Source organism: Rhinolophus sinicus, chromosome 3 (genome assembly GCF_057876585.1).
Source record: "Rhinolophus sinicus isolate RSI-liver-muscle chromosome 3, RSI-T2T, whole genome shotgun sequence".
In the NCBI taxonomy this organism is placed as follows: Eukaryota; Metazoa; Chordata; class Mammalia; order Chiroptera; family Rhinolophidae; genus Rhinolophus; species Rhinolophus sinicus.
In genome coordinates this window covers 76,465,501-76,492,388 of record NC_142503.1, presented here as the reverse complement: position 1 = coordinate 76,492,388, position 26,888 = coordinate 76,465,501, and the positions used below count along the sequence as shown (strand labels likewise).

General features: G+C 39.8%; 1 protein-coding gene across 2 annotated transcripts in view; it reads right to left on the bottom strand.

Annotated features, from left to right (window-relative positions):
* Positions 1-14,643, bottom strand: part of DCP2 (decapping mRNA 2) — a 42,134-nt gene extending 27,491 nt beyond the window's left edge. Inside the window, exons 1-2 of one of the 2 annotated variants that reach the window (XM_019727793.3) lie at positions 14,397-14,643; positions 2,760-2,911 (exon numbers count right to left, since the gene is read on the bottom strand). In XM_019727793.3, the coding sequence (XP_019583352.1) occupies positions 2,760-2,911; positions 14,397-14,449 (205 nt within the window). In that variant the 5' untranslated portion in view covers positions 14,450-14,643. The remainder of the gene's footprint in view (positions 1-2,759; positions 2,912-14,396) is intronic. The other variant, XM_019727794.3, reaches the window with a different exon arrangement.
* Between the last annotated feature and the right edge of the window lie 12,245 nt (positions 14,644-26,888).

The following is a 26,888-nucleotide window of genomic DNA, read 5'->3' as shown; positions in this document are numbered from 1 at the left end:
TTTGATTAAAGTAAAACATCTTAACCATAACTTTTAATGGCATTCTTTTAATTACTCGCACCATATCGTAATTCTACATCAATCTCTGACCATTTTCCTTTCTCCGTATTAGCACCCTCCTTTTATTTTCTTCCCCAAACGTGGTCCATCCGTTTAATCAATCTCCTAGCAATTCCCAAAATAGCCACACTGTTCTCTGAACACAACTCCCAGGCAAAACTTCAACCCAGGAACAAATCCAGAATACCCACAGTGGTGAGCACTTACTGAAGAAAAATCACAAGACTATGCACAACTTACCTAAGAGAAAAGAGAGGCATCGAAAAAAAGCCCCACAACTTGCCCGAGGTTGCATGGCTATTAATGCCAGCCCAAGGAATCTGCCTCCAGAACTCACGCTAGTACCTTTTATTCTATGCAGTCTTGCCACTTCAATATTTCAAGGCTGCCACAAACCAACTTGTTTAGAACTGAATCCATCCTTCCCCCACAAGACTCCTCCTTGATTTTTCTAGAAATGGAATGGCTACCAATCCACTCAACTGCTCAAACCAGAAACCAGAGCACCACCCTTCATTCATCCACCTCTCCTCCGACATCCACGTTAACATGAATTTTACCTCTGAAGTTATCATTCAAATTTAATCTATGCGATTCACCTCTATCACAGGTTTCCGTTTCTAATTCATAAATTAGTGAAAGAGCATCTCAACTATGTTTCCGTCTCACCTTCCTCCAATTCAGTCTACATTATTCCAGAGTTCTTTCAAAACACCCCTAGAGAAAAAAAACACATGTTGCAAAACATTAACAAAGGGTGAATATGTACTATAATAAGGGTATGAAGGCAGTTCACTGTAATATTCTTTCAACTTTAAGCTCGTTTTTCCCCAAAATAAAGTTTAACTGTTTTAAACATCCCCAATATTCTAGTACTCTTACGAAGTCCAAACAAACAAGGCCCACATGCCTGAGCCCTGACTTACTCTCCGTTGACCACTTCCTCCAAAGGAAACTTGCACGCCTCACGGAGTATCCCTCTCCTCTGTTCCTACCGAGCCCTCCCTATCCTGTCCTAACTTACATACTGCTCTATCATCATTTCCTTTTCTGTCTCCCTCATCTTCGTGAAGGACCGAACCAACCTTGTTCACCGCATAATGCCTAGCACAGAGTACACGGCTATTTAAAGAAGTCTACCACATCAACAATAAAGATTTCTTTCTCTATATAACTGAATTTAAAGAAACGTAACTAAAACAGGCTTCTGATTTTTGTTAAAAGCAAGGCAAGTTTAAAACTCACATGCATACACACACGGAATCTGATTCAGAACCCCAAAGTATATAAAGTTGCTATGACAGAACAGTCAATGCAAAACAGACCAAAGCCACAGAAGAAAATTTGCCAGTTTTCACCTGTTTCTATAGAAAGCAGTTTTCTGTGATTTCTCCACAGAACCTATCATCAAGCCTTTAACAAACAATGCTCAATAGTACTTCTTTCCGCTTTGATTCCTCATTTACTGCCCTACACGTAACCAGTAAAATAGCTTTATCATTTCTTCCGCTGACAGGTGTCTTCAGTCTTTTCTTTGCAGGCCCTCTACTAGGTATGGTCCAGGACCTTATTGGTCCACAGCTCCAGTACTATAAACAGTCTACTATAAGGTTCAACCGATCCTGCCACGTAAGTCCTGAACAGAATTTTTAAATGATCTAAGTAATATTCTTTAGCCTTGCTCAAAAACTTTCTATGGTTAGCAGTTACCTAGAACAGTGTTCATTCATTTTTCTGTAGGTTCCTTACTTCATGGGGCTCAAGGAAAATTATAGGGAGTTGAGGGTTATTTTAGGTCACCTACTCCAATTCTAGTGTAGTACAGTGAACTTGTGGGAATTCCATTTGAACACGATTTGTGGTTAAAAACAGTGACTTACACGAGAATAAAAATCAAAGCACTTTGGCTCAAGATTTAAAAACCCACAACCCCCCCCCTATATCTTCTATTATATCCCCATAAGAAGGCTCTGCTCCATTCAAACTCCTGTATTTCCTGAGATACCCCTTATTCTTTTCCAACTCTACAATTTTGCTCAATCCCTTTTCTTTACCTGGAACATATTCCCCACTCCTGTGTTTAGAAAATAGTCCTATATTCCCTTAAAATTATAGATTTGCTTAAAATCTTTCCACCCTTTCCCAAATTCTAAAAATCTTTACTATCAGGACCATTAGCAAATTGTCTTTTTTTTTTTTGCCCTGTGACATAACCTGTTTTATAATCTTAAATATTCATGTGACTTTTATACCTAATTATGCAAGTTTCTACCTTACCTGTAAATGGGGGGTGAGGGGGGGAAGCTCCTTCAAAGGCAAGGACTTGTTATTTGCCACAAAACCAAAAACATTACTTTGAACACAGTAAGTATTCAATAATTATTTAAGGATTAAAGATCATCTGGTTAAATCAAACAGAAAAGGAAAGTAAAAAAACAGATCAATTGTTGAAATAGGCTATTTTTGAAAGAAAAGAAAATCAAATTCAATTCTAATCATCAGTGCACATTTCAAGGGATCCTCTACGTAATAATAAGAATACTATTAAATTGTCTACTATTCATATTTGACAATTTTTAGAAATTAACTATGATTTATCTAATAGGTTATAAATCTGAAAGACAAGAAAAAGGAAATTTGTGCTAAAATATTTTACTAACAAGAATGAATGAAAGTCATTATAGTAATAAAAAGGATATCAGCTTTAGCAAAGTCTCTTATCCCACACTGAGGTAATCCTGGTGTGTTCTGCATATAGAAATCCAAGTAAAACCAATGGGCAAGTTCAATCTGAAAACACACTCGAATAGCATTGTCTCTTTCCTCGCTGGGAATATGCAAAATAAATCGGCTGTCAAAAACAAAAACATATAAAAATTACATTTACAAACTATAATGACTTATTTTAATCTATTTAATTGCTTCATCCCTGACCCACCACCATACAAAAGGGACTAAAAGCAATGCTAACCAAGGGAACAAAATTTGGGGAAAATTACCATAAGGAAGATGAGTCTAGGGGAAAAAAAAACAAAAAGGTATCACATGTATCTCACTCAGAATTTTTTAAAGAGGTCTTTTATCCTCTGTTCACAAAACAAATATGAGCTCACTAACAACGAACTAAAGGCGAGCAAGAAAACAACCTTCACTAGGAAGTCCTCCCATGTCTGGTAACATTTTCTAAGAATATATGCAAATATATTTGCAAAATCAAACAGAAAAGATGTTAGCTGCTTAATCTTCACATTGAAAGTATTATCAAAAAAAAAGTAAAGAAATTAACACTATTGCACATTAATAGACTAGACTTCCCCAAGAGCTTCATCCACAGAACCTGGGTTCAAACTAACTTTCAAATACAGTATACTCAAAAAATCCTGAATTGTCTTTTCCAAGTACATTGGGGGTGGGGGGAAGTGGCATATTTATTATACATATAAAATAAGTACATTATACGAGATCTGACAATTAAGCTGGCGAACTCATCCTAGAAAAAGTGCTACATAGCTCATTGCTGAATATCACTATGGTCACCTTCGAAGTACTCCCCTTGGAAAGCTATGCACCGACGCAAGCACCTAGTCCACCCTACAAAGCAATTTTGGAACTCTTTTTCTGGAATGGCCATCAGAGCTGTCGTCATTTTACCCTTGATGTCCTGAATGTCAACAAAATGTCTTCCTTTCAATATTTCCTTTATCTTTGGGTAAAGAAAGAAGTCACTGGGGGCCAGATCAGGTGAGTAGGGAGGGTGTTCCAATACAGTTATTTGTTTACTGGCTAAAAACTCCGTCAGACAGTGAGTGCCCTGTGGGCTGGTGCATTGTCGTGATGCAAGAGCCATGAATTGTTGGCGAAAAGTTCTGGTCGTCTAACTTTTTCACACAGCCTTTTCAGCACTTCCAAATAGTAAACTTGGTTAACTGTTTGTCCAGTTGGTACAGATTCATAATGAATAATCCTTCTGATATTAAAAAAGGTTAACATTGTTGAAAGTTCTCAAACTTAATTGCCAGAACTCGTATGTACGTGTGTGTATATATATATGACTTAAATAATAAACCCTTTTTGTGCAAACAAGTCAGAATTCAGAAGTCTAAGTAAATGTGATTTACAGTAGTCATTAAGCAACCACCAAATGTTTCTTCACTGCACCATATTTTTGTTAATCCTTTCTAGTGACCTTCGAGACAGATTGAACTACATAAAAGAAATCTGTTGGTTTTTAGTATCATTTTCAAAAATTAAGAATAGTATCACCCCGTTTGCTCACTTACACTATTCACTAGCTATGGCGCTTAAATGTCCTTGGTTGTTTCCAAGTTTCAAATCAAACTTCAAACAAAATACTTTTAAGTTATTATATAAAAATGCGACAGTCCAATAAGGGAAGTAGTAAGCAAATGGTAGCACAAATGTATATACAATAATCTACATTTCAATGCAGAAAACTTATGTGGAAAAGGATCCTACACTAAGGATCTTACTCTAAGAACAAAATGTATTAACATGCAATCCTGATGGCATCGTCTAAGATATAAAACCCGAAACCTTCCATGTGGCATTCGGGAGCTGGTCGCTGCTCAGCTGCATAACCTCTGCTGTCACCCGAAGAGGCTGTTCACACCCCGCGATACCTAATGCTCGGGGCTCCTAAACTGCCATCCACATACTGTATTTACACTCCCCTTCTCTGGTCTCTAGCAAACTCCTCATTCATTCATCCTCTATGACTTACAAACACTACCTCTCCTATGTAGGCACAGCAGACTCCTCTGAACAGGTATATACTACGCTCTCTCACACTCCCATCCATTACAGCAATTATCTGATTTTTACTACTATGGTCCACAAACCCTTCCACATTAGTTCAGAGACAGTGTACTATTAAACTTGCATATTATTACACCCGTAGTCTAGCAAACTGTCTGACATATACTGATAGTGACGAAGTGATAGTTATAATTTATCTTTTAAAGGTTTAGAGATTCATATTCCCGTTAAGATGGAGCAAGCACACTCTACTTTGTTCCCTCCTATAAAATGCAGCTATCAAACCTGGACAAAACCCATGGAGCAGCTATTTGAGAACTGTTCAAAGTAAATAGTCGCAGGAAGATTGGGAGAAAAGACTAGTATTCAAAGTGAATTTAGCATTTTCTACCTTCTAGTATCCCCCTGGCTGGATCGGGGGGTGGGAGTGGGCACTAGCAGGGACAGAGAAGGCACTCCAGATCAAGAAAGGAGTCTGAAAGGGTCTCCTAATGCTCAGACACAATGGGGGGCAAATTTCCCTTTTTCTCTTTTCTCCCTTTTCTCATGCCCCAGCCCCAAAGCTATGGCCATCATGGTTACAGAGGTGGCTGCAACAGTGGCTTAACAGGGAACCACAGAGGCTAATGAAACTCTGAGGGGCGGGAACCTTCCTCTGGGATTGCAAGACATGTGTGATCCCAGGAGAGCAGGGCCATTCTCCACTGCATTCTTTTATCCCCCAGTCGCTTGGTCCCAGACATGGGCAGACTCACATGAAGTATGTGGCCAAGTGGCTTTCTGGACCCAGGACCACAAAGGGGAGATCCAAGGAACTGAGAAGTACCAAAGAGATAGCAGAGGGAAAGCAGCTCAGGCAAACGGCCCCATGAAATTGTTTATGAACTCTGGGGTTAAACCCCAAGCCGTACAAGCTTGAATTAGACGACAAACAGCACACCACAAACTTTGTGAACTGAACTATAAGACAGACCACTGCTCAAGTCTCAGATTGGCCCCTGGGTGGTACATACAAGACACAGAGCACTGCAAAAACTAATCTTCTTTCATCTGACTTTATTTAACTTATCCTCCAGGTCTCAAAAAAAAAAACACCACTTCTGCTATTCCTTATTTTCTGAGTTTGAGGCATTTTCTATTTCCATTATGTGGAAGATGTGGAATTACCCAACCTTCTGATTTCTCCATCCTCCCAACAAAATTATACGTATTATAGTTTTGGTTAGTTTGTCAACTTCAGCACTATTGATATTTTGCAGCAGGTAATTCTGTTGATAGGAGCCATCCTGTGCGTTGTAGGATGTTCAACAGCATCCCTCGCCTCTGCCCATTAGAGGTCAACAGCACTCCCCACCAAGTTGTGACAACCAAAAAATATCTCCAGATATTGCCAAATGCTCCCTGAGGGGAGCAAAATCACTCCCAGTTAATAACCACGGGCTTAGATCAGCCATCTTTCTATTACTATGACTCTGTAAATGCAATTCACAACTGAGCCTTTCCTGAACAGTTCTCTGTTCTCCCCACAATTAATAAAGGTCTTGTCATTGTTTTTGCTTCATTTTCTCTATATTTGTCACTAATTCAACCTTCCACTAGTTCCCCAAAATTTTTTCTCAAGATGTTAATTCAGATGCACCAGTTTCATCTTGAAGACTATCCTTGAAACTTCTGATATGAGGTGTGATCAAACAATACGGTGAATGTTTAAATGAAAAAAAATTATTACAGTATAAGATACATTGCCAGCAACCCCCTCAAAATACTCCCCCTTGCTTTGAACACACTTATCCCATCATTCTTGCCACATTCTGAAGCAGTTCTGGAAGTCCTCTTTCATGAGTGTCCTTAGCTGCGCTGTCATGGCTGCCTCAATGTCCTGAATCGATTCAAAGCGTTTATCTTTCCTAGTCATTTTGACTTTGGGGAAGAGCCCGAGTTGCCCAGTGACAGATACAGTGAATAAGGTGGATGAGGACATACAGTAATGTTTTTATTTGACAGAAATCGCTGTATCAGAAGTGATGTGACACAGAGCACTGTCACGATGGAGGATGATTTATGGCACACTTTAAAACACACCTTCTCTCAACTGTAGCTCACACCTGACTGACTGCACCAAACAAGCTGAAACTTGTCACACTGTCACTAAGGCTCAATGCTCTGCCTCCCGTATTGAAGATCCCTGCCTTTCCGTTGGATGGCAGCAGCATTCATCGTATTTTGTGATCACAATGGACAGGCTGTGTGTCACACATCGCCTCTGGTACGTAAATTTAAGTGTTTGAAGCAAGGGGGAGTATTTTGAAGGGATTAATGGCAATGTGTCTTTTACTGTAAATTTTTTAAAATTTAAACATTCACCGTATTCTTTGATCACAAGATTGACTCTGTGAATCAATCCTGACTTTCGTCTACACCTAACACACATTTGTCCTCCTATGCTGTCCTTCCACTAACATCCTAGGTTGGCTCTCTGCGTCTCTATCTTATGTTAAATCTCATGTTTCTTGTATCCTGTTCTCCATTTACTTCTTTGTGAAACAAAGTGCATCCTCTCATACCTCCTGGAGGAAGGATGCAGGGGAGATAAATACTGAGACATTGTACATCTGAAAATATCTTTACTCAAAAAAAAAAAATAATAATATCTTTACTCTTTCCTCACACTTCATAATTTGGCTGGGTAAAGAATTCTAGGTTGGAAATCATTTTCCTTCAGAATTCTGAAAATAGTGCTCTCCTTCCAGCATGCCATTACAATGTTGAGACTGAAGCTATTCCAATTCTTAATCCTTTCTATGACCTGTTTTTATCAGTCTAGAAACTTCTAGGTTTCTCCTTATGTTCCCAGTGTTGTGAAATTTCTGTGTCTATTTTTCATGCACTGCACCAGCCATTCAATGGACCTTACTATTTGGAAACTCTCTCGTTCAGGGCTGAAGGACCTCATGGACTGATCCTCTTATGATTCTTTATCTTATATTTGCTACCTCTGATTTATTCCCCACACTTTCTGGAAAAAGTTCTTAACTTTATCTTGCAAGCCATCTATCGAGGTCTGTGTTCTGCTCCATTTTTAATTTCCAAATGCTCCTTTTGTTTAAATTTTGCTTGTATAGCTTACCATCATTTCATGGTTGTAAAAAATATTCCTAAGATAAATGTAGTTGTTTTTTAAAGTGTTATTCTACCTGCATAGTTGATTCTTCCCAGGTTTTTTTTTTCTGTTAGTTTTAAGCTTTACCTTTCATGTTAAAAGGCCTATTTCAACTGTTTAGATTTAAGTGTGACAGACCACAAAGCTATTTAGGCACCATTTAAGGTGATCAGGCTGGGCCATTAACTGAGGAAACTCCAGTGGCAGTGTCTTTTCATGTCTTTCCTTAGCTAGTCAGACCACCTAGAGAAGAACCTGCCAATCTATCTGGAGGGCAAAGGCCAGGCTATCATATTCTGGAAGCTGAGCTAAGATGACTGAGGTTTTCAGCATGTACACAGGACGCATAAATTCACTGCTGCCACTTGCCGGTATTCTCTTGTTCTGGGGCATCCTGACACCACTGCAGTGGTCTCTCATTCAGGTCCATCAGGTCTACATCACCTTCCCTTTTGTTTCAGAGTTCCCAAATTCTGCTGCTCATCTCTTCAACCATTATTCCTTTCCTTGGGGGTTTATGCATTTAATATTTTAAAAACAAAACACTTTACTCTTTTAGTGAGTATCTGTGTTCAATCTACTATCTTTAACTAGAAATTCCCATTTCAACAAATTTCTGTATGGCCCTAATCACAACCTAAAATGTGGTAACAGAGTGCCCACGACAAACTCAATCCCATGCCCATCCCCATCCCAATCCAGAAAAGCCCCAGGTGAAGAAAGGTAAACTGGAGGATGGGAATGAAAAATAGGACTAAAAAGGGGGGCGAGGGGGGGGGAACAGCAAGGTCTGTTTAGGTAATAGAAGAATGTCTATTCCTCTTTCACTCCTTTTTTTAATAGAAATCTCTCCTACGAAAGAGTGGGGGGAGGGGAACAATATCTGAGGCTCTTTTCTAACTTTAGTAGATAGATTTGTATTGGCACCAAAGGCAAAATTCCTACACTGGATCTCAACGGCCTTCCGGTGTGAGAGCCAGCTAGCTTTGTATCTATTCACATAAAGAAGAAGCCTATCCACAAGCCACTCTACTGCTTCACCTTACATACAAAAAGAAAATCAAGAATCACCCAACATCTAAGGAAAACCTGGGGTGTGATTAAGAAAAAAATTAAATAAATTTTAAAACTGTCCCTGAAGAAAAGACAGTGTTGAGATCATCTCCTAGAACCTTGGTGCTCAAAGTGTGGACCCTCGAGAACCTGGGAGCATTCAGTGTGAGAAGAGAAACAGACATTTAAGTCACAGAAGGACTGAGAAAATTGACTTCCTAATGACTCCCTCAAAGGAAATGACTTTAGACCGTGCATCGACAAAGCAAGAATGACCAAGAAAGCATAAAATATGAGATTCAAGACAGAACAGAGACAAGGTGGGAGAGCTGGGAAATGGAAGGCTAGTACACCAGTTGTTTGGTAAGTGAACCCATCCAGATTGGACCAGGAGAGTTGCGTCTCCAAGAGGGCACTCTGGAGAAAGACAGAATTCTGTAGAAAAGAAGGCATGATTGAGGGTGTGACCGAGGATATAATAAAGGACCAACACAGCTAGAAACTTTGGACATGTTGGGGGAGAGGGGTAGATGTACAAGAGAATCACAGCCTCAATGTGAAATAAAATGCCAAAATTAGAACAAAAAGACAATCCAAGGGAAAATAAAGGGTTTCAAGAATAGCTAGAAGGAATCAGAATAATCTTTCTCCAAAAGAAAAAACTAAAAGGCTGCATTATTTTGACCAATTTGTAGACTGGAAAAAAGAAAAATTCATATGAATATTCTCTCTGAAGATCCTTACCAAGGTATCCTGAGAATGGCCTGATGGAAAAGAAACAAAATCCTAGCACCTGCCTCTTCTGTGAAAAATATATACCTAGTTATATTGCATAACAAATGCTATTATTATTGTTCAGCTTTTGCAATCAACAGACTTCAGAAGGTTACAAAATGAAATGTAAATATTATCAATCTTAATTTTTATTTTGGTTAAACCTGGATAGAAACTGAGGGAATGCATAAGAAAGAAATGGAAGATGGGGAACTAATTACCTCACTTTATCAAATAAAGACTCAAGAGATACTTTCTATAAGTTTATAAAATAAATACATATAATTTTAAGTATACAAAGTCACAAAGGTAACCAACAGAACAATTTAAAACAGTGATATAAATATATTGGAAGTAGGCCAAGGTCAACAGTAGGTGTGGTAAATTAACCCCCTATCAAGGTAAACTAAATCATCAATCTAATATCTGAAGTTGATAAAATAAGAAACTGGTATAATTATATTTTAAAACATTGAAGTATTCTCCAGACTTCAACATAAAATTGGTAATAGACTGGAGAGCAGAACTGGGACAGAAAAGGATAGGGCAAGAGACTTGCTTTTCATTTATAAATTCTTTTGTACTGTTTGATTTTTTGAAACCTCTTTTTAATAGTTAAAAGCTGACTTATTTAAGAAATTTTGTAAGAAAAAGGAAATGTGACACATGAAAATTACACTTCAATGCTTTCATTCTGTGCATGTTTTTGAGTTGTTTTAAAGATACGAAAGTGTGTGAATATATACATATAATGCACATAGAAATAAAATGCTTTCCACAATAATTTGTTATGGGAAAATTTCTCCAACTCACAGAATGTCATATTTCCAACGTTCCCAAAGATAGAAAGAATATTAGCACGAGGACTGCAATTGGAACAAAAATGTTTCAGAATTGAACATTAAAATGGTAAGGTGACGATGAGCACAGATTATTTAACCTATGCAATCACCAAAATAGCAGCAACATTCGTTGCCAAAAAATACTTTTCTCTTTTTAACACTAGAGTAGTCTTACCATTTAATCCTTAAAGGGGCTTTAAAAAAAAAAACCTCCAAGCATCTCTTTAAAAGATAAACAACTTACCAAATTATAGTTTTCAGTTTTTACTTTAAAAACATGTTCTCAAATTCTTTAATAAGCTAATTTAAATAGTATTGAAAAACTGACTTTTAATGTCAAAAATCATGGTGCACCCAAGGCAAATACTACCATAAAACTGGTGATTTCCTTTTTTACATAAACATACACTCTTTATTATAAAGCCATTTTTGTTCACTAGAACATTCTAGACAGGAGTCTTCCTCTCCTCTAATTCCATTCCACCCAGAAGCAACTAGTGTTAATCAGCTTGGTATACAGTTGACCCTTGAACACAGGTTTGAACTGCACTTATAGATGGATTTTTTCCCAATAAATACTACAAATGTTATTTTTTCTTCCTTATGATTTTCTTAATGTTTTCTTTTCTCTAGCTTACTTTATTGTAAGAATACACTACAGAATATATATAACTTGCAAAATATGTGTTAACCAACTGTTTGTTATCAGTAAGGCTATCTGCAGTTAAGTTTTTGAGGAATCAAGTTATACACAGATTTTTGACTGCAGTGGGGTTGGCGCCCCTAACTCCCCACTCCACCCCCCCTCTCCCGTGCTATTCAAGGGTCAACTGTACATTCTTTCAGATTTTTCCTGTGCATACACACACATATACACAAAACATTTAAAAATTTGTTTTCACAAAAGGCATCAAATGAGTAGTACATTACATTCAGTAGTAGATTCTGTGCATCTTTTCAAGACAAATATTTTCCCTTCAGTTTACTGTTTGCTACTTTCCATAGGCGTTTCTAATGGCTGCACAGTATTTCAGTAAATGAAATGCTATCTATTAAACCATCTAAAAATAACATTCCATGTCTTAAGTTATCAGCAGTCTAATGGTTACAAAGTCCCATCTTGAAATTTTAAGTTTCTTGCTCTAATTTTTACATCAAAATCAATCTCAAGTTTTAACTTTCTTCAAAATATATGGTCAATAACTAAAGCAGACAATATTAGCAGGAATATGTAACTTATCAAAAATAAAATTAACACAAAACGAAAAACCTCTTAAATATATTAATAAGCAGAATTGATGAAAATATAAAGGGAGTAAAAACAAAGGTCAAGACCAAACTCACAAATCAAGAGGAACTCAAAACAGCAAAGTGCTGAAAAATTAACCTTTCCCAAAGTAAGCTTCATTTTTATAAAAATTAGAAATTACATAAAATTCTAAGTGCAAAAATTGTAAAAATTCCTGAAAAAGCCCACAATCAAAAGCCTAAATTGTCAACATTAAATAATATTTAAATTACTCAACAAAGATACTATAAGTATTAACTTGAAAATGGCATTACTTTTAAAACCTGAAGTTTTAAAAAATGCCTACTTGACATTGACGGGATATAAAGTACAGCATAAGGAATACAGTCAATGATACTGTAATAACAATGTATGTTGTCAGATGGATACTAGATTTATCAGGGTGATCACTTCGTAAGTTATATAAATGTCTAATCACTATGTTGTACACCTGAAACTAATATAATATTGAATGTCAACTATAATTGAAACATTTTTAAAAAGAAATGGCTATTTGGTTTCATTATTAGTTTATTAAGTAGCTAGCCCTAATTTTTACACACACCATCCTTATTTATGTAGCCAAAACATAATTGCAAAATAATTCTTAAAAGAAAAAGGATGTTACTCTATTCTAAAAGATTTTTGCAAAACAGCTTAAATACACTAAGTGGAAAACTAAGAACTCTTATTTAACACTCAACAGATGTGAAACAGCGTTAACAAATACAATGTAATTATTTTGAAACAGGTTCCACACATAAAACCAATCACCTTCATAATGGTTGATACGATTTCTTTAAATGATGTAATCCTCCATAATATACAAAGTAAACCCAGTATTAGTAAGATTAGATGCCTATAAAAAGTATGATTACCATCTTTTTCTAAATAAACCTGCATTCCTATTAATCCATTATTGCTCCTTTCCAAATACTCATCTTTAATTTTTTTCTACTACAAAATGCACATCCTTTTAGAAATCTTGAAAACATGAATAAGAAAATCATAATCCCACTTTCGGTATATGTTCTTCTAGTCATTTATCTACACAGACATACATATGTATCAAATCTTTCTTTTCCTTTTCTTAAAAAATTGAGATCATAGTGCCTCTAAAGTGGTTCATTCAAATCTATCATATTCCAAAAATTAGAATACCATCACCAAAGAAGTACCAGTGATATTCTTATTTGTTGCAAAATTATTCTATTTACTTAGCTGCGTGTACCTTTCTTTCCTGAGGTTTAAAACGTTAGACTTGATTTTCTATTACATCCACCTGATGTAGGAGAAAAAGCACAGGCATTTTAGAGAATAAGGCCTAGGTTTCAAATCTTGATTTTCTAAATCACGATGAATGTGACCTTGTGTAAATTACAACCTCTCTGAGTCTGTGTGTCAGCTGAAACTTTAAATAATTGTACCTACCAAATACGGTTGTTTTGAGGATTAAATAAAATGTTAAAGGAGGACCCAGTGCCTAGCACCCAAGAGTAACCCTACAAATATTACTCATTAAAAAAAACAAACGCGCGAATGAGACATTCACTAAAAGTCAGACTTTGAGACATAAATACACTAACTATAATTGAAATGGTGTTATTTTATCAGTTTTTACTCACTTGTAATTTCAATTATTTCACAACCCACTTACACCTGGCGAAAATTAAAAAATTTACTTAGTTTGGGAAAAAATATATTTAAAGTTCATTTTACACGTGTTCGGCTATCTGAAATTATAACTAACAAGAAGGAAGAATGCAGAAATTTTCTCTTGTAAAAATATACCATGAGTTAAAACCCTGGGGTTGAGAATTTCCTTTAAGAAGGATAATTAAGTGACGAAAAGAAAAGCAGCTCTAGACTGTTTTCCCCTCCCAACTTCCAATATAAGTTTTGGGATGAACAAGAGAGTAATTCTTTATAGCAATTACAGAAAATGCCACGGGGGGAAGAGAAGTTTGAAAACTGCTCCCCGCGTAGGTCTGGGGACCCGGGATTCTAAGATTTAAAACAAAGTCTTTCAACAGAATTAGGGAATGAGCCGGAGGGAGGAGGGGAAACGGTCTGTAAAAGTCAAAGAGGCAGAAAAAGCAGAAGGGGGGAGGGGGCAGCTTCAAAAACGCGAAGGACCCAGGCTTCCGCGAAGCGGCTTCGCTTACGGAAGAGTTGGGGAAGTAAAAAATGAGGAAATTTCGGGGCTCGGCGAAGAAGGACGGGAGGGGCGTGAGAAACAGGGAGGCTGCGGCGGGAAACGAGGAGTGGTGTCGTCCGAGAGAAGGGTCGCCCCGGGAAAGGGAGCGGCGGCGGGACCGGAAAAGCGAGGGCAAGGATGTGGGCGGGGGAGAGACAGGGAGGCCTCTGCGGATGTCGAATCTGAGGGAAAAAAAGCGAGCGAGGGGACCAAAGGGGACCCGGGTAGCGCGGAGCGCCGCGGTACCTGCAGAGATCGTCCAGGACGCTGCCGGGAATCTCCACCCGTTTGGTCTCCATGATGAGGACCCACAGCAGGAGCAGCGCATCCCGGCTCCGCGCTGCCGGGGACCGAGGGTATGACACGGAGAGCGGGCTGCAGCAGCGGCGGCTCCAACGAGTACGAGAGGGGGAAGGGGCGAGACCCGCTTACTTATGTTCCGCACCCTCAGCCCTGGACCCCCGAGGCTGGGCCAAGGCGCGGGGCGGAGCCCCGGGAGTTACGCCCCGTTCTGCTTGAACGGCCCAATGGGAAGCTGGGAATTCGGGAGCCTGAGTGCCCTAAGCCAATGAGACATTTGCTTATTGGTCCGTCGTCTCCAATCCGTCTTCAAGCTGCTCAGTTGCTACTCAGAAAACCAACTTCCCGCCGCCTTTGACTGAGCCCTGGGGTGGATACGCGCATGCGCACCATACCGCCTCTGCACTCCTAGGAAGTCTGCAGGGCGCAGGTCTTCTCTGTACTCCCGGAGTCTAACACAGGGACATGGGCGTGGCATACACGGCCTCCCCGTGATTGAGCAGACTCAAACCTCTACAGAGCAGACCCCGCGGGCGCGTTCAGGTCTGTACAAGCATGCACTCACGGTTCCTGATGTCCTGCACTCACACTCACCGCTGCCCCCTCCGCCTCCCGTCCAAGGGCTGTGCCTCCTTTCACTACAAACTCCTGAAGAGGGCTGTCATTTTTGTGGTGGCTCATCTCTGTACCTCTTCAGGCATCCAGCCCTGTAGGTGAAATACTTGATCCCAGCACCTGACATGTAGTGAGATCTCAGAAAATATTGATTGAACCTGAACTCGGGAATCTGCATTCTACCTCTACACACACCACACCAACCTGGTAGTCCTCATTCATTCCTCATCTTGCTAAATGGAGCCCAATCCATTTGCGATCCTACTTCCTCCTTTTACATCACACACACACACCCTGCTCAGGTCATGAGTTTAGTCTGTTCTACCATTTAATCTACCATCATTTCTCTACATTTCTGTCCAAATGCCCATATTTACATCAGGCTCGCGTTATTTCTCCTCACTAGTGCAGGAGCTGCCTAACCAATTCTGCTGCTAGTGAGAATGCTCCTAGTAGCATTCTTGGCCTGTACAACTGCCCGAGTGCTGTTTTGTTTTGTTCAGGTATGAACAGGGTACCATGTTTTCAGCTTCTGATGAAGGATCAAGTCCAAACTTTACATAAGAGTCCTGTTACCTATTTTACTCTCCTGTTTTCCATCTTTGTCTTTTTGCTTTTTATTAGAGAATTCCTCAATTTATCTTCTAGCTATGTAAAGACTTTTTACTTTTCTAGAGTTCTCTTTTGTTCTTCCGGTCTCTTTGTTGTGGTGTTATTCGCTTACTTCATAGATTTCTTATCCCTATGAGGAAAAGTCTTCTTCCTGAATAGTCTCATATTCCTCTCAGCTGCTTTTTGCTATTAATTAGGTCTCCATCTATAATAATAGAAGTTTTCTGGCGGTCCTCAACTACGGGCATACCTTGTTTTATTGCACTTTGCTTTATTGAGCTTCACAGATGTTGCGTGTTTTACAAATTGAAGGTAACACCCCCCCCCCCCCCGCCCCAGCAAGAAAGATGATGGCTTACTTTATTGCAATACTTTACTGCAGTGGTCTGGAACTGAACCTGCAATATCCCCAAGGTATGACTATTCACTCACAGTTGAGAGTAGGGAACTAAAAAACTGGAGTCAAGTGCATATAAGCTGATTGGAAGCCCCCAGCATGTGGCTGGGCCTGGTTTCCCAAGAGCTTCAATGTAGGATGATCTGGCTGGGTTGTTGGTTGGGAACACATGGCATCAGTATCTATAGGTCATTCTTTCCAGCTGGTCAAACTCCCTAAAGAAAAAAATCCTTCCAGGTGTCGATGTAAGAAACATCCAAACCTGTAGAGAATTTTTATAAGTTTATTTGAGCCAAACTGACGACATATGCTGGGGAGCAAGATCTTAAATGCTCCTGAGAATGGCAGTTTTGTAGCTTATTTTATACATTAGAATCAAAGGAAAATACATAAGGAAGGTGCATGAAATCCATTGGTGGTAGATTAAGGAGCGGGGAGAAAGCATAGCAAGGAAAACTCTAGGGTTGGATAAATAGGCAAAATGGAGAAACATGTACTTCTTTTACATTGGTGGGTACAAGTTAGTTAATAATGAACATTTACAGCACCTAAAGATGGTATGCTGGGAACAAGATAACAATGAGGGGTTCTGTGGTCTTGTGCTCTGGTAGACTTGTGCTCTAGTGCCCTCAGCAAGTCTTTGAGGGGTAGGAAAAGTACTCTGACATTTCAAAGGTATGTTATCCTGGATGCATAAAAACAAGCGGCCGAGCTCATTTAAGATAAAGACTGACCTTTGCTGAGGAAGTTATAGGCCTGGGACGTGCCTACCCACTATGACCAGCTCAGGTAGGAATTTGTGCTCAGACCATCCTGTGTGGTTACTTTTGGTCACTGAGCTGGTCAGGCCTGCCACATGGCCCCCTGAGCTTGTCAGGTTTATTACATAGCCCCTTTTCATGCACACAGGCCAAGCTGGAAGTATTCTGGGGCTCAAGTCGGCGAACACAGGCTGGAGTATTCCATTCGCTTTATTCAGTCCCTCTTGGCACAGTACAGGTCTAGTTTGGGTTTCCTAAGAAGCAGGCCCTGAGACAAGGATTTGAGTATGAGGAGTTTATATGGGAGGTGACCCTGGGAAGGATGGGTAGCAGAGCAGGGAAGTGAGTTAAGGAAGGGAAGAAAGCCAACAAAAGAATTATTATCATGGAAATCAGCATTGTAAGTAGGTGGGGCTAACCCTGCTGGAGAATTTAGAGGACAATATAAAACACACCTTAGAGTTATCCCACTCCAGGGGTGAGGAAGATGGAATCTTTATATACTAACTTCCACCAGCCATTGGTTGAGGGCTGCTCCTGGGGCCTTTACCCCATTCTACCACATAGGCTGCAGGATGAGTTCTGGTGGCTAGAAAAAGCCCTCAGGCAAAGAAATGCAGATGCTAGCAGTTAGACATCGAGGCAACGTGGTGGGATGCACTAATACGGTGAGGGTGAGCCCCCACCGTAGTTCTGTTTTGCCGGGTGTGCATTCTCTCTGTCCTAACTGAACTTTTCTCTGTTGGCAGGAGAGGGGGCGACACCTTGGTGGCTATCTTTCTTAGTTGTCCACTTGGAGCTCAAATCTGGTTTTTAGGGCACTCTAAATGATGGCAGTGAAACAATAGTGGAAAGCAAAGTGGTGTTTACCCCCAAGGGGCCAACAGTATACAAACAAGTAAATTACCAGGCCCCTGCTGAAGGACCTGGAGGAAGTCTTCCTGCTCCTTTACCTCTTTCTAGACTCTCAGCTCAGAAATAGCTATACAACTTCTTTTTTGACTCTTAGGGGCCAGGATTTCCCCAAGGTCTCATACAGTGCTAAACCACATTATTTCCCCAAACTCTCACACTGTGCTAAACCAATCTCCCTGACAAAGAGTCCCAGAAATGTCTAAGGGCAAACATCTACCAAGCTACTTTCCCACCCATTCCCCATTCACCCCTCCGTCCTCACACACACATTTCTAGAAACTGGGCCAGTTCACAGTAGCTCAGCCCTTAGAGCAGTCCTCAGAGCCATGACTTACACGGAACCCAAGGCCTCATTCAAATCCAATTGTCCACAGGCTCCAGCACCCTATAGCTTGAGAAAGGCAGATAAATTGGAGTTTGGAGTCGAGGGCTAGGGTTCTTTAAAATACTGATACAGTTTTTAAATAATTGGGTTGATCAAATCTTTTGATAAGAAAAAAATTCTGAGATGTTTTACATTAAAATTAGAACAGTCAGAGAGTGAGAGAGAGACAGAACAGTTAGCCTATTGACAGCTATGGACCAGCCCTGACAAAAGACTGCTCACATTCCTGCATGTCTGTTGGAATTTAGGATTAATTTCCAGGTGGCTATTTCCTCAACTATCCAAAAGAGAGAACAGCCAAGTGCAATATAACCCCAGGAGCCTCTGCTTCTTATTTACACTTGAACTTTCCAATCTGCTGCCCACAGCCAATCCACAGGAGTGGCCACTTCTTCCTTGCAGGCTGTGCACGCAGCCCAGAGCTGGGACTCACCTTCTCCCACCCCATTTGTCTATAACTAACTTAAATCCTCTCAGATCCCCTCTTCCCCATTTTGATGTATAAAAACACTTGCAAAACTCTGGGACAATGGACGTGTTGTCTTTTCCTACCTACCTAGCCATGCTGGGGCTGCTTTGGACTCCACTCCCAAAGACTGGTCTTTTTTTTTTTTTTTTTTGCTACCAATGGCCTAATAAACCCTTTCTTTAAAAAAAACAAAACAAAACAAAAAAAACAACAACTGTCTGCCGTGGAAGTTAAAATTTTTTGCTTATCACCTTTACAGTTTTAAAATATATGGTATCTCATTTAGTCTTTATAGCTACATGGGATAGGCAGGTAGATTAATGAGGCTTATAAAGATGAACAGATTTATAAAGATTAAATGATTAAATCACTGTATATAATGAAGCCAGGACTAGAATTCAGTTCTTCTAAACTCACAGCAGGAATTCTGCTTTAGGACGAATGACACAATAATTATTAATGTCTGTGGAGCTTAGTATAAAATTCTTTTCAAATACAATAATCCTCACAACTGTTAAAGAACAAAACCACAGGCTCAAAATGGCATCACTTGTGCTAAAAGCCCATTGACACCAAACCTAGATTTAATAGCTGATCTAATTGGAGTTTCAACCTCTACCAGAAATTTAATCAACCAGTTTGGAATTTTCTGGTCAAGCACCACTAAGTTAATCTGTCACATGGGCCCTGTTCAACTCCCATAGAAAAAAGAGGCAATCTGCATGATAAAAATCTCCAAAGAAAAGATGTCCATGCCCAAGAATAATACTTTCTTTTCTTTTATTAATAGCTCCCCTGCCCCAGCCGTCTTCCTATAAAATCCTTCCACTTTGTACAACCCCTCAGAGCTCCCTTCTAGTTGCTAGATGGGATGCTGCTCAATTCATGAATCAATAAAGCCAATTAGATTTTCAGATTTGCTCAGCTGAGTTTTGGTTTTTAACACAACAAACCAAGTTGTCATGGAATTCTAAAAAGAAAAAAAATACGTAATGTGCTAAATGGCCTCTCCCAGCTCAGCTGAGCTCCTGACATCTCTGGCTCCGTTTCTCTACAGGTCTTTCAGCTTTGCCCTCCTCCGTGTTACCTTTATCCTCAGGATGATGGTGAGATTGCCCTAGTAGTTCCAAACATCATATCCTGAACTGATCACATTCAATAAAGAGAGAGAGAGAGCTGTCATGTGTCAGAGTAGCTGATTAAACCAGCAAAACCAAATTAAAGACTTAAGCCTTTATCATTTACAATGATGGTGTGAACAAGAGGTTAAAACCAGAAAAAGCAGGTTCCCTCCATTTTCCCCATGAAAAGGGCCACTGGTCAAGGTCTCAAGTGGATCAATGCAGATCCACCTGCCACTGGAAGTGGTCTCGCTAAGCAAAAGGCTCCAGCAGTTTTAGGGATCCTGGGGAGGGAGGGCTTTGAGGGGGAAGGGCTAGGAGTGGAAAAAGTACTCTTCCTTCCCCTATAAAAAGGAGCCTGAGCCCAAGGCCTCAGATCAGGAGACCTGGGATTGAAGGTCCTGGTGCTAGGAATGCAAATATATGAAACATATGAGTCAGAGAGGCCTGCAAGCCCTAGCTGTGCACCCAGTCTCGGTAGGGAAAGCAGCTAACTCCCACGAGGCATGCCAGGTAAGCTTTTGTAATTGCCCACAGTTAGTTCTTAATAATCACATATAGGTTTTTAGCCAAGAGCCAGACGCTTCAAGAACTACCAGAGTTAAATGAACCCTGAAGCCTGTCCTACATCTGAATTTACAGGAACCCATACATTTCTTTTTGTTTCAGCCAAAGCTTTCTGTTACTTGGGCCCAAAGCATTCCAACTGATGTCCACTAGCCATCCAGTGGCTCAGACCGGAAAGCTAAGAGTGCACCTTGATTCCTGTCTTTCTCACACATTACCGCGTACAGTCCATCAGTGAGTCCTGTCCAGTCTACCTCTAACTCTAAGATCCACAACCTTTGCTCCACTTCAACTTGCCTCACCTTAGTCCAAGCCACCTCATCTTTCATGTGGATTACTTCAATAGGCCACTGTCCTCCTGTCGTCCACTCTTACCCTATTTTAATCCATCCTCTACAGAGCAGCAAGAATGATCATCTTAAAATATAAATCTGGGGCGGCCGGTTAGCTCAATTGGTTAGAGTGCAGTGCACTTAACAACAAGGTGGCGGGTTCGATCCCCACATGGGCCACTGTGAGCTGCGCCCTCCACAACTAGATTGAAACAACTACTTGACTTGGAGCTGATGGGTCCTGGAAAAACACAAATAAATAAAAGTTTAAAAAAAAACAACCAAAAGAACCCCATAAATCTGATCACATCACTCTCCTGCTAGAAAATCTTCATGACCCTTGGAGTAAAATCCAAGCTCCATGCCATGGCCTAGGAGAGTTTACATGAGGGGGCACCTGCCTGTCTGTTTAGCTTCATTCTATGTCCCATTTTCATCTCTCTCTCTCACTACACTATAGCCATACCAGTAATGGTCTTCCTCCAATTCATCAAATATTCCAAGCTCTTACTGCATATAATTCCCTCAACCTGGAATGCTGTCCATCTCCTTCCATGATACTATTTTTATCCTTTATGTACAGCTTAAATATCACCTCATCAGAAATCCTCTCCTGAAAAATCCAGCTAAAGAGTCTCTGCTGTTACTATCTATCACATTCCTTTGTTTCCTTCATACTATGCTTCTTCAAATTGATTTTTTTTCATCAATGTTTTCCCCTCTCTCTCACTACACTATAAGTTACAAGAAAGCAGGAATCTTTTCCGTTATTCATTGAATCCCCAGGGCTTAGAATGTCTTTGACATATGGTAGGTACTCTATAAACATTTGCTAACTAAAGAACAGACAAATGAGTAAGTTGTCACCAAATGTGCTGAAGTTACTGAGGAGGAGGTGATGAGATGCAAATCTTAATATGAGTAAGCGTGAATCTCTTTTTAAAAAAAGTGAATCTCTGCATAGAATTCTGTTGGAAAACAAATCTGTTGGAAAACTCATTTTAGGTCAAATGGGTATTTGTTACTTTCACAAAAGAATCCTAATTATTACAGGGCTCACTTGCTCTGTGTGTTTGTGTATGTGTATTAGATATATAATATATAATGTATGTAATATATAAATATATGTAATATACAATAATATTATAAATATAAATACTATAGTAAATGTATGGAATATATAACTGTGTATGTTAAATATAAAAATATTATGTATAAATATATATTACATATATCGGGGGTGCCAAAAAAATGTATACACATTTTAAGTGATGTTATCTATGTATTACTTTTCAAAATTGAATTGAATTACGGTAGCAATGTGCAGTATGACTCAAAAGATGTCGCTCAAAAGATGGTGTTAATTAAATGAATGCTAGCATCACCGTGCGACAGGCAGGACAGTCAAAGAAAACGGCAAAGCACGGTTGTCATTCGAGGAGCGCAAGACCACCATGACGTGAGAGCTTACCTCGATGAGAATTTGCCAGGACAATGGATAGGACGAAGAGGTGCGGTTTCCCCCACATTCTCCTGACTTAACACCCCTTGACTTCTACCTATGGGGGACCTTAAAGGATGTGGAGACCATAGTACACTGGCGGTACTTTGGGAAGAAACTGAAACAGCATGCACAGCGATACAAGTGGACACTGGTCAATGTTGCTCAAGCAGTAGTTGGCCGTAATCAGAAGTGTCTGGAGGCTGATGGTAACCATTTTGAGCACCTCTTGTAATTGCTGAAGTCAAACATTTGACTTATATTCATCTTTTGTTATCAGTATATATTGAGTATTACAATATTAATATAGTTTTTAACTTTCTTAAATGTGTATACATTTTTTGTCACCATATATATGTATATACACATATATATGTATATATATATGCATATATGTATATATACATATATATATATATATATATATATATATATATATATATATATATATATACATATATAAAACAAGTCCAGATTCTAGAACTCTAGAATACTCATATTTTCCTTTTCTTTTGCCCTCTCCTCCCTGACCCTCTGACTTGTTTTACTCCCATGCTTTGATGGGTTTTACCCAGAATGGGACTCCTCCCATTGAAAGGGGATCCAAACACAAAAGCTCTAATCTACTGGTAAACAACTTTCTTATGCATGAAGGACAAGTCAGGAAAAAGAAAATTGTATTGGGATTTTTCTTTTTTCTTTTTTTTTATTTTTTTAAATTGGGGAATATTGGGAAACAGTGTATTTCTCCAGGGCCCATCAGCAACAAGTCGTTGTCCTTCAATCCAGTTGTGGAGGGCACAGTTCAGCTCCAAGTCCAGTTTTCAATCTTTGGTTGCAAGGGAGCGCAGCCCACCATCCCATGCAGGGATTGAACCGGCAACCTTGTTGTTAAGAGCTCGTGCTCTAACAAGTGAGCCATCCGGCCGCCCAGGATTTTTCTTTTTTGAAAATAATTTCTTAATTTTTTACAACTCAGAAAGATAATCTCTATAACAGTTCTTAAGAATCCTCTTATTAATTCCCTGTCATCGACGAAGGGATTATGGTGGGGGGAACTAAAATTTCAGAAACTAAATTACTAACTCACACTAATTACTATGTTGAATCTTTGAATAAATTTTGTTGTTGAGTAACATGCTGGAGGCTGGTTTGTTTTTCTTTTTTTAACTGACCTTGTAAGCATCTTAATTGGAAAAGCTGTTTGTGTCATAGCATGTCTTATAATGAATTCTTTAAAAGAAGAGGTTTTGTTAAAAAAAAATACCAAACAAATCCAAGTACTCCTCCAATCACTCATTATTAAAATAGTCAGTTCAGTTTGGCCCCATAGCTCGATTCCACATGATCCACATGAGGCTCACAGTCCACAGTTGGATTCATCACTCCCCAGACAGAGGTCCCACCTGTGACAGGCCTGGGCAGTCCTAACTGTTCCAAGATTACAGGGAAACCAGAATCCAAAACACGGAAGGTGTGTTTTATGTCTACCAGCAGAGGGTATCCATTCCTTTTGTGTGTTTAAAAATCTTACATCATATCTGCTGACTCATGTTTTCAGTGCAAGAGCAAGGCTTGAAAACTGAGTCTTTTGCCATGTGTAAGACTCCATATCTAAGGAGTTCTGGTTATTACATTATTTTCTGTTTAAATGACTCAGGTCTCAGAAAAAAACTGATACCACATAATGAAAACCTCCCCTTTCTGGTTGGCCTTCTCTTCAGTATTCTGCAGTCATTGCAATACCGCCAAATATTACTCTGCTTGTCACACTCTGTGACCTTGTTCTGTAGACTTTCTCTATGTGTACTGAGATATAACTTACAAAGAAATGCTCTTGATTTTTTGTAAAATTAAAATTTTTACTTTGAGAAAATTGTAGGTTCATATCTAGTTGCAAGAAGAGAGATCTGGTGTACGCTTTGCCCAGTTTCCCACAATGGTAATGCCTTCCAAAACTCTAACAGGATATCACAACCACGATATGGTTGTAACAGGATATCACAACCAGGGTGTGGTTGTAACAGGATATCACAACCAGGGTGTGGTTGTAACAGGATATCACAACCAGGGTGTGGTTGTAACAGGATATCACAACCAGGGTGTGGTTGTAACAGGATATCACAACCAGGGTGTGGTTGTAACAGGATATCACAACCAGGGTGTGGTTGTAACAGGATATCACAACCAGGGTGTGGTTGTAACAGGATATCACAACCTGGGTGTGGTCGTAACAGGATATCACAACCACGGTATGGACATCCACACAGTCAAGACACACCATTTTCATCACCATAAGGATCCTTCATGTTGCCCTTTTATAGCTGACATTTTTCTGTCTGGGTGTCAAATATTGATTATATATTCCAAATGAAGACCTTTTCCTGACTTTTACATGTCTCCCTCTCAGTTTTGCTTAGGAACTTATGAACAATTACTTACAATCACCGAAACCTATTTTTCAGAGCTGTCAAACATACTGTCTGATAAAAAATTGTACAGACTAAATTTTAGGAACATCGATAGACTAGCAAGATATACTCACATAAGGGATTGAAAGCAATGCACAGGGGAGCAGAAAGGCTTCCTGCAACTCCAGAGAGCACGGTGGGAGGCAGGGCAGCCAGTGCTAGCTGCCTTCGCGGCCAGAAGTCATAAACCATAAACCATGTGACACCACTACTACTGCTGGCTGCTTCCTCCAACATCCATTCTCCCCCTTCTTCTCAGTGAAATGACTCATTAAAAAGTCTACATTTCCTGGCCCTTGTCAGAGCTATATTGGACGAGATGTGGCAACTATGGTTGGCCAAGATGACGTAAGCACATCATCTTGTTGGGCTGTTGGGACCTCTGGGAAGTCTCCAAAAGAAAGCGGCAGTCTTTTCTTCACGCCTTTCTCTTTGCTCCTTCCTGAGGCCAGCAATTGGCCACTGGCCAGAGACGCAAAATAGAAGATGTTGTGGTCTCTAACGACCTTGGAGCCACCAAACTAGACCTGAAGTGCCTAGCTTTAGACTCCTTTTACAGGGAGAGAGAGAAATGTCTATCTTATTTAAGCCATGATATTGGGTTCCTGTTTTTTTTTTCTTTCTGTTATATGTAGACAGTAGTCCAAACTCACATAAGCAGTCTTCTCCTTATCTGGAGTCAAAGGCAGTTATTATTTGAGGTTTGAGTCTGTTCTTTTGATTTGGGAAAAAAAAAAATTCAGTAGGCCTTTTGATCATACAAAAAGGCCTGAAACAATTACAGACTGAAGCATTTGAGACAATTGGAAGGTAAACAGCTCTGAGAAATGATACAAAATTTTATCCTCCTTTAAGTGGAGTTGAGGCTGTACAGAAAGAGGATTATAATGTTGGAGGAAGGGAGAAGGAGTAGAGGGGAAGGGCTTCCTCTCTTTTATGAAGAAATAAAAGGGTATAGTTGAGGGCTACCACCATGGGGAGAGTTTAAGTTTGGGATTCCTACATCTATCATCTATTCTCTCAAAAATAACCCTGTCACTGGGGGCCTGAGGAGAGTGACAGCTGGTGTAGCAGCCCTCTACAGAGATGGATCTAGAAACCAGGCTATCAGTGTGCAATAGTTTTAAAGTGGATACTTTTTTCTTTTCTGCAACAGTAATTTGCTTTGCTGATGTCCAAGTGTAGTGGTGTAATGAGCATCTCTCTCTCTCTCTCTCACTAAATTGTTTTTTGTTTGTTTGTTTTTAACTCTCAGTATCCATTTACCCTCTGGTAACATAAAGCTACTTTCCTTTGGGAGTAACTCCTGCCTCACTCTCGTCCATGTACTTGGGTGAGTTCCATGCCTCACCTCTAAACCTTCATCCTAGCCCCCAATCTCCAAGAGACTTCGTCGCAGTGATTATTTAAGGGATAAGCGAGGAAGTCAAGCCAGGCTCAAAAAAACCCAAGCCTGGGATATTTGCTGGACTTATGGGGAATGCCTTTTTTCTGCTCAGCTTGCTAAAGTGCTAAGAGAAGCAGCCTGGAGATTCTGTGCCTTCTCTGTTACTCAGGACAGCCTACCTGAGAATAAAACCAAAACAAAGGAAACAGAAGTAAGAGATGAAGAGAAACCAATTTCTGATGCTGCTGCTTGAGCCCTGGAATCCCACTGAGCTTGGAATCACGTGTAGACCCTAGATCTGCCATTACCTTAGCCAGTGTGTTTTCTTTTACTGATGGTGGTGGTGTTGCTCTTTGATACCAGTTGGAGCTGAATGTCTGTCTCTTGCAACCCTGAGTCCTGATTAATACATTAAGTCTAGTCTTGTTTTGCTTCGGAGAATCAAGGAAGAGGTCTATACCTACATTTGGCGTATACGGCTATAGGTGAGCAAAGAGCATGAAAAAATGTTATAAGAGAACAAGAGATGATTGGCAGGAGGGAGCAGCAGTCCAAAGCAAGAGGGAGACCTTGGGGTGAAGATGGGCGCTTAGAACTCACAACTTGGGCCCGAAACAAGAATGACCTCTGAAACCTGGAGAACATGGGAATACTCTAATTACACTAATAAAATCAATATATCATGAATAAAATATGATATCTGCAGAAAACAGCCTCATAGGTCCAAGTGGGAAGAGCTGAATCAGACAATTGGTTAACATTATTCATGCCTCTAAAAAAACAATGAGTCAACAAGACATAGAGGAAAGCCTGAACGCGATCTGAGATGCAGAATTTGGCACTGCCTCTCCAAGTGCCATAGACTGAAGCCACACTGAGCGCCAACTTGACCACCTGCTTGCACT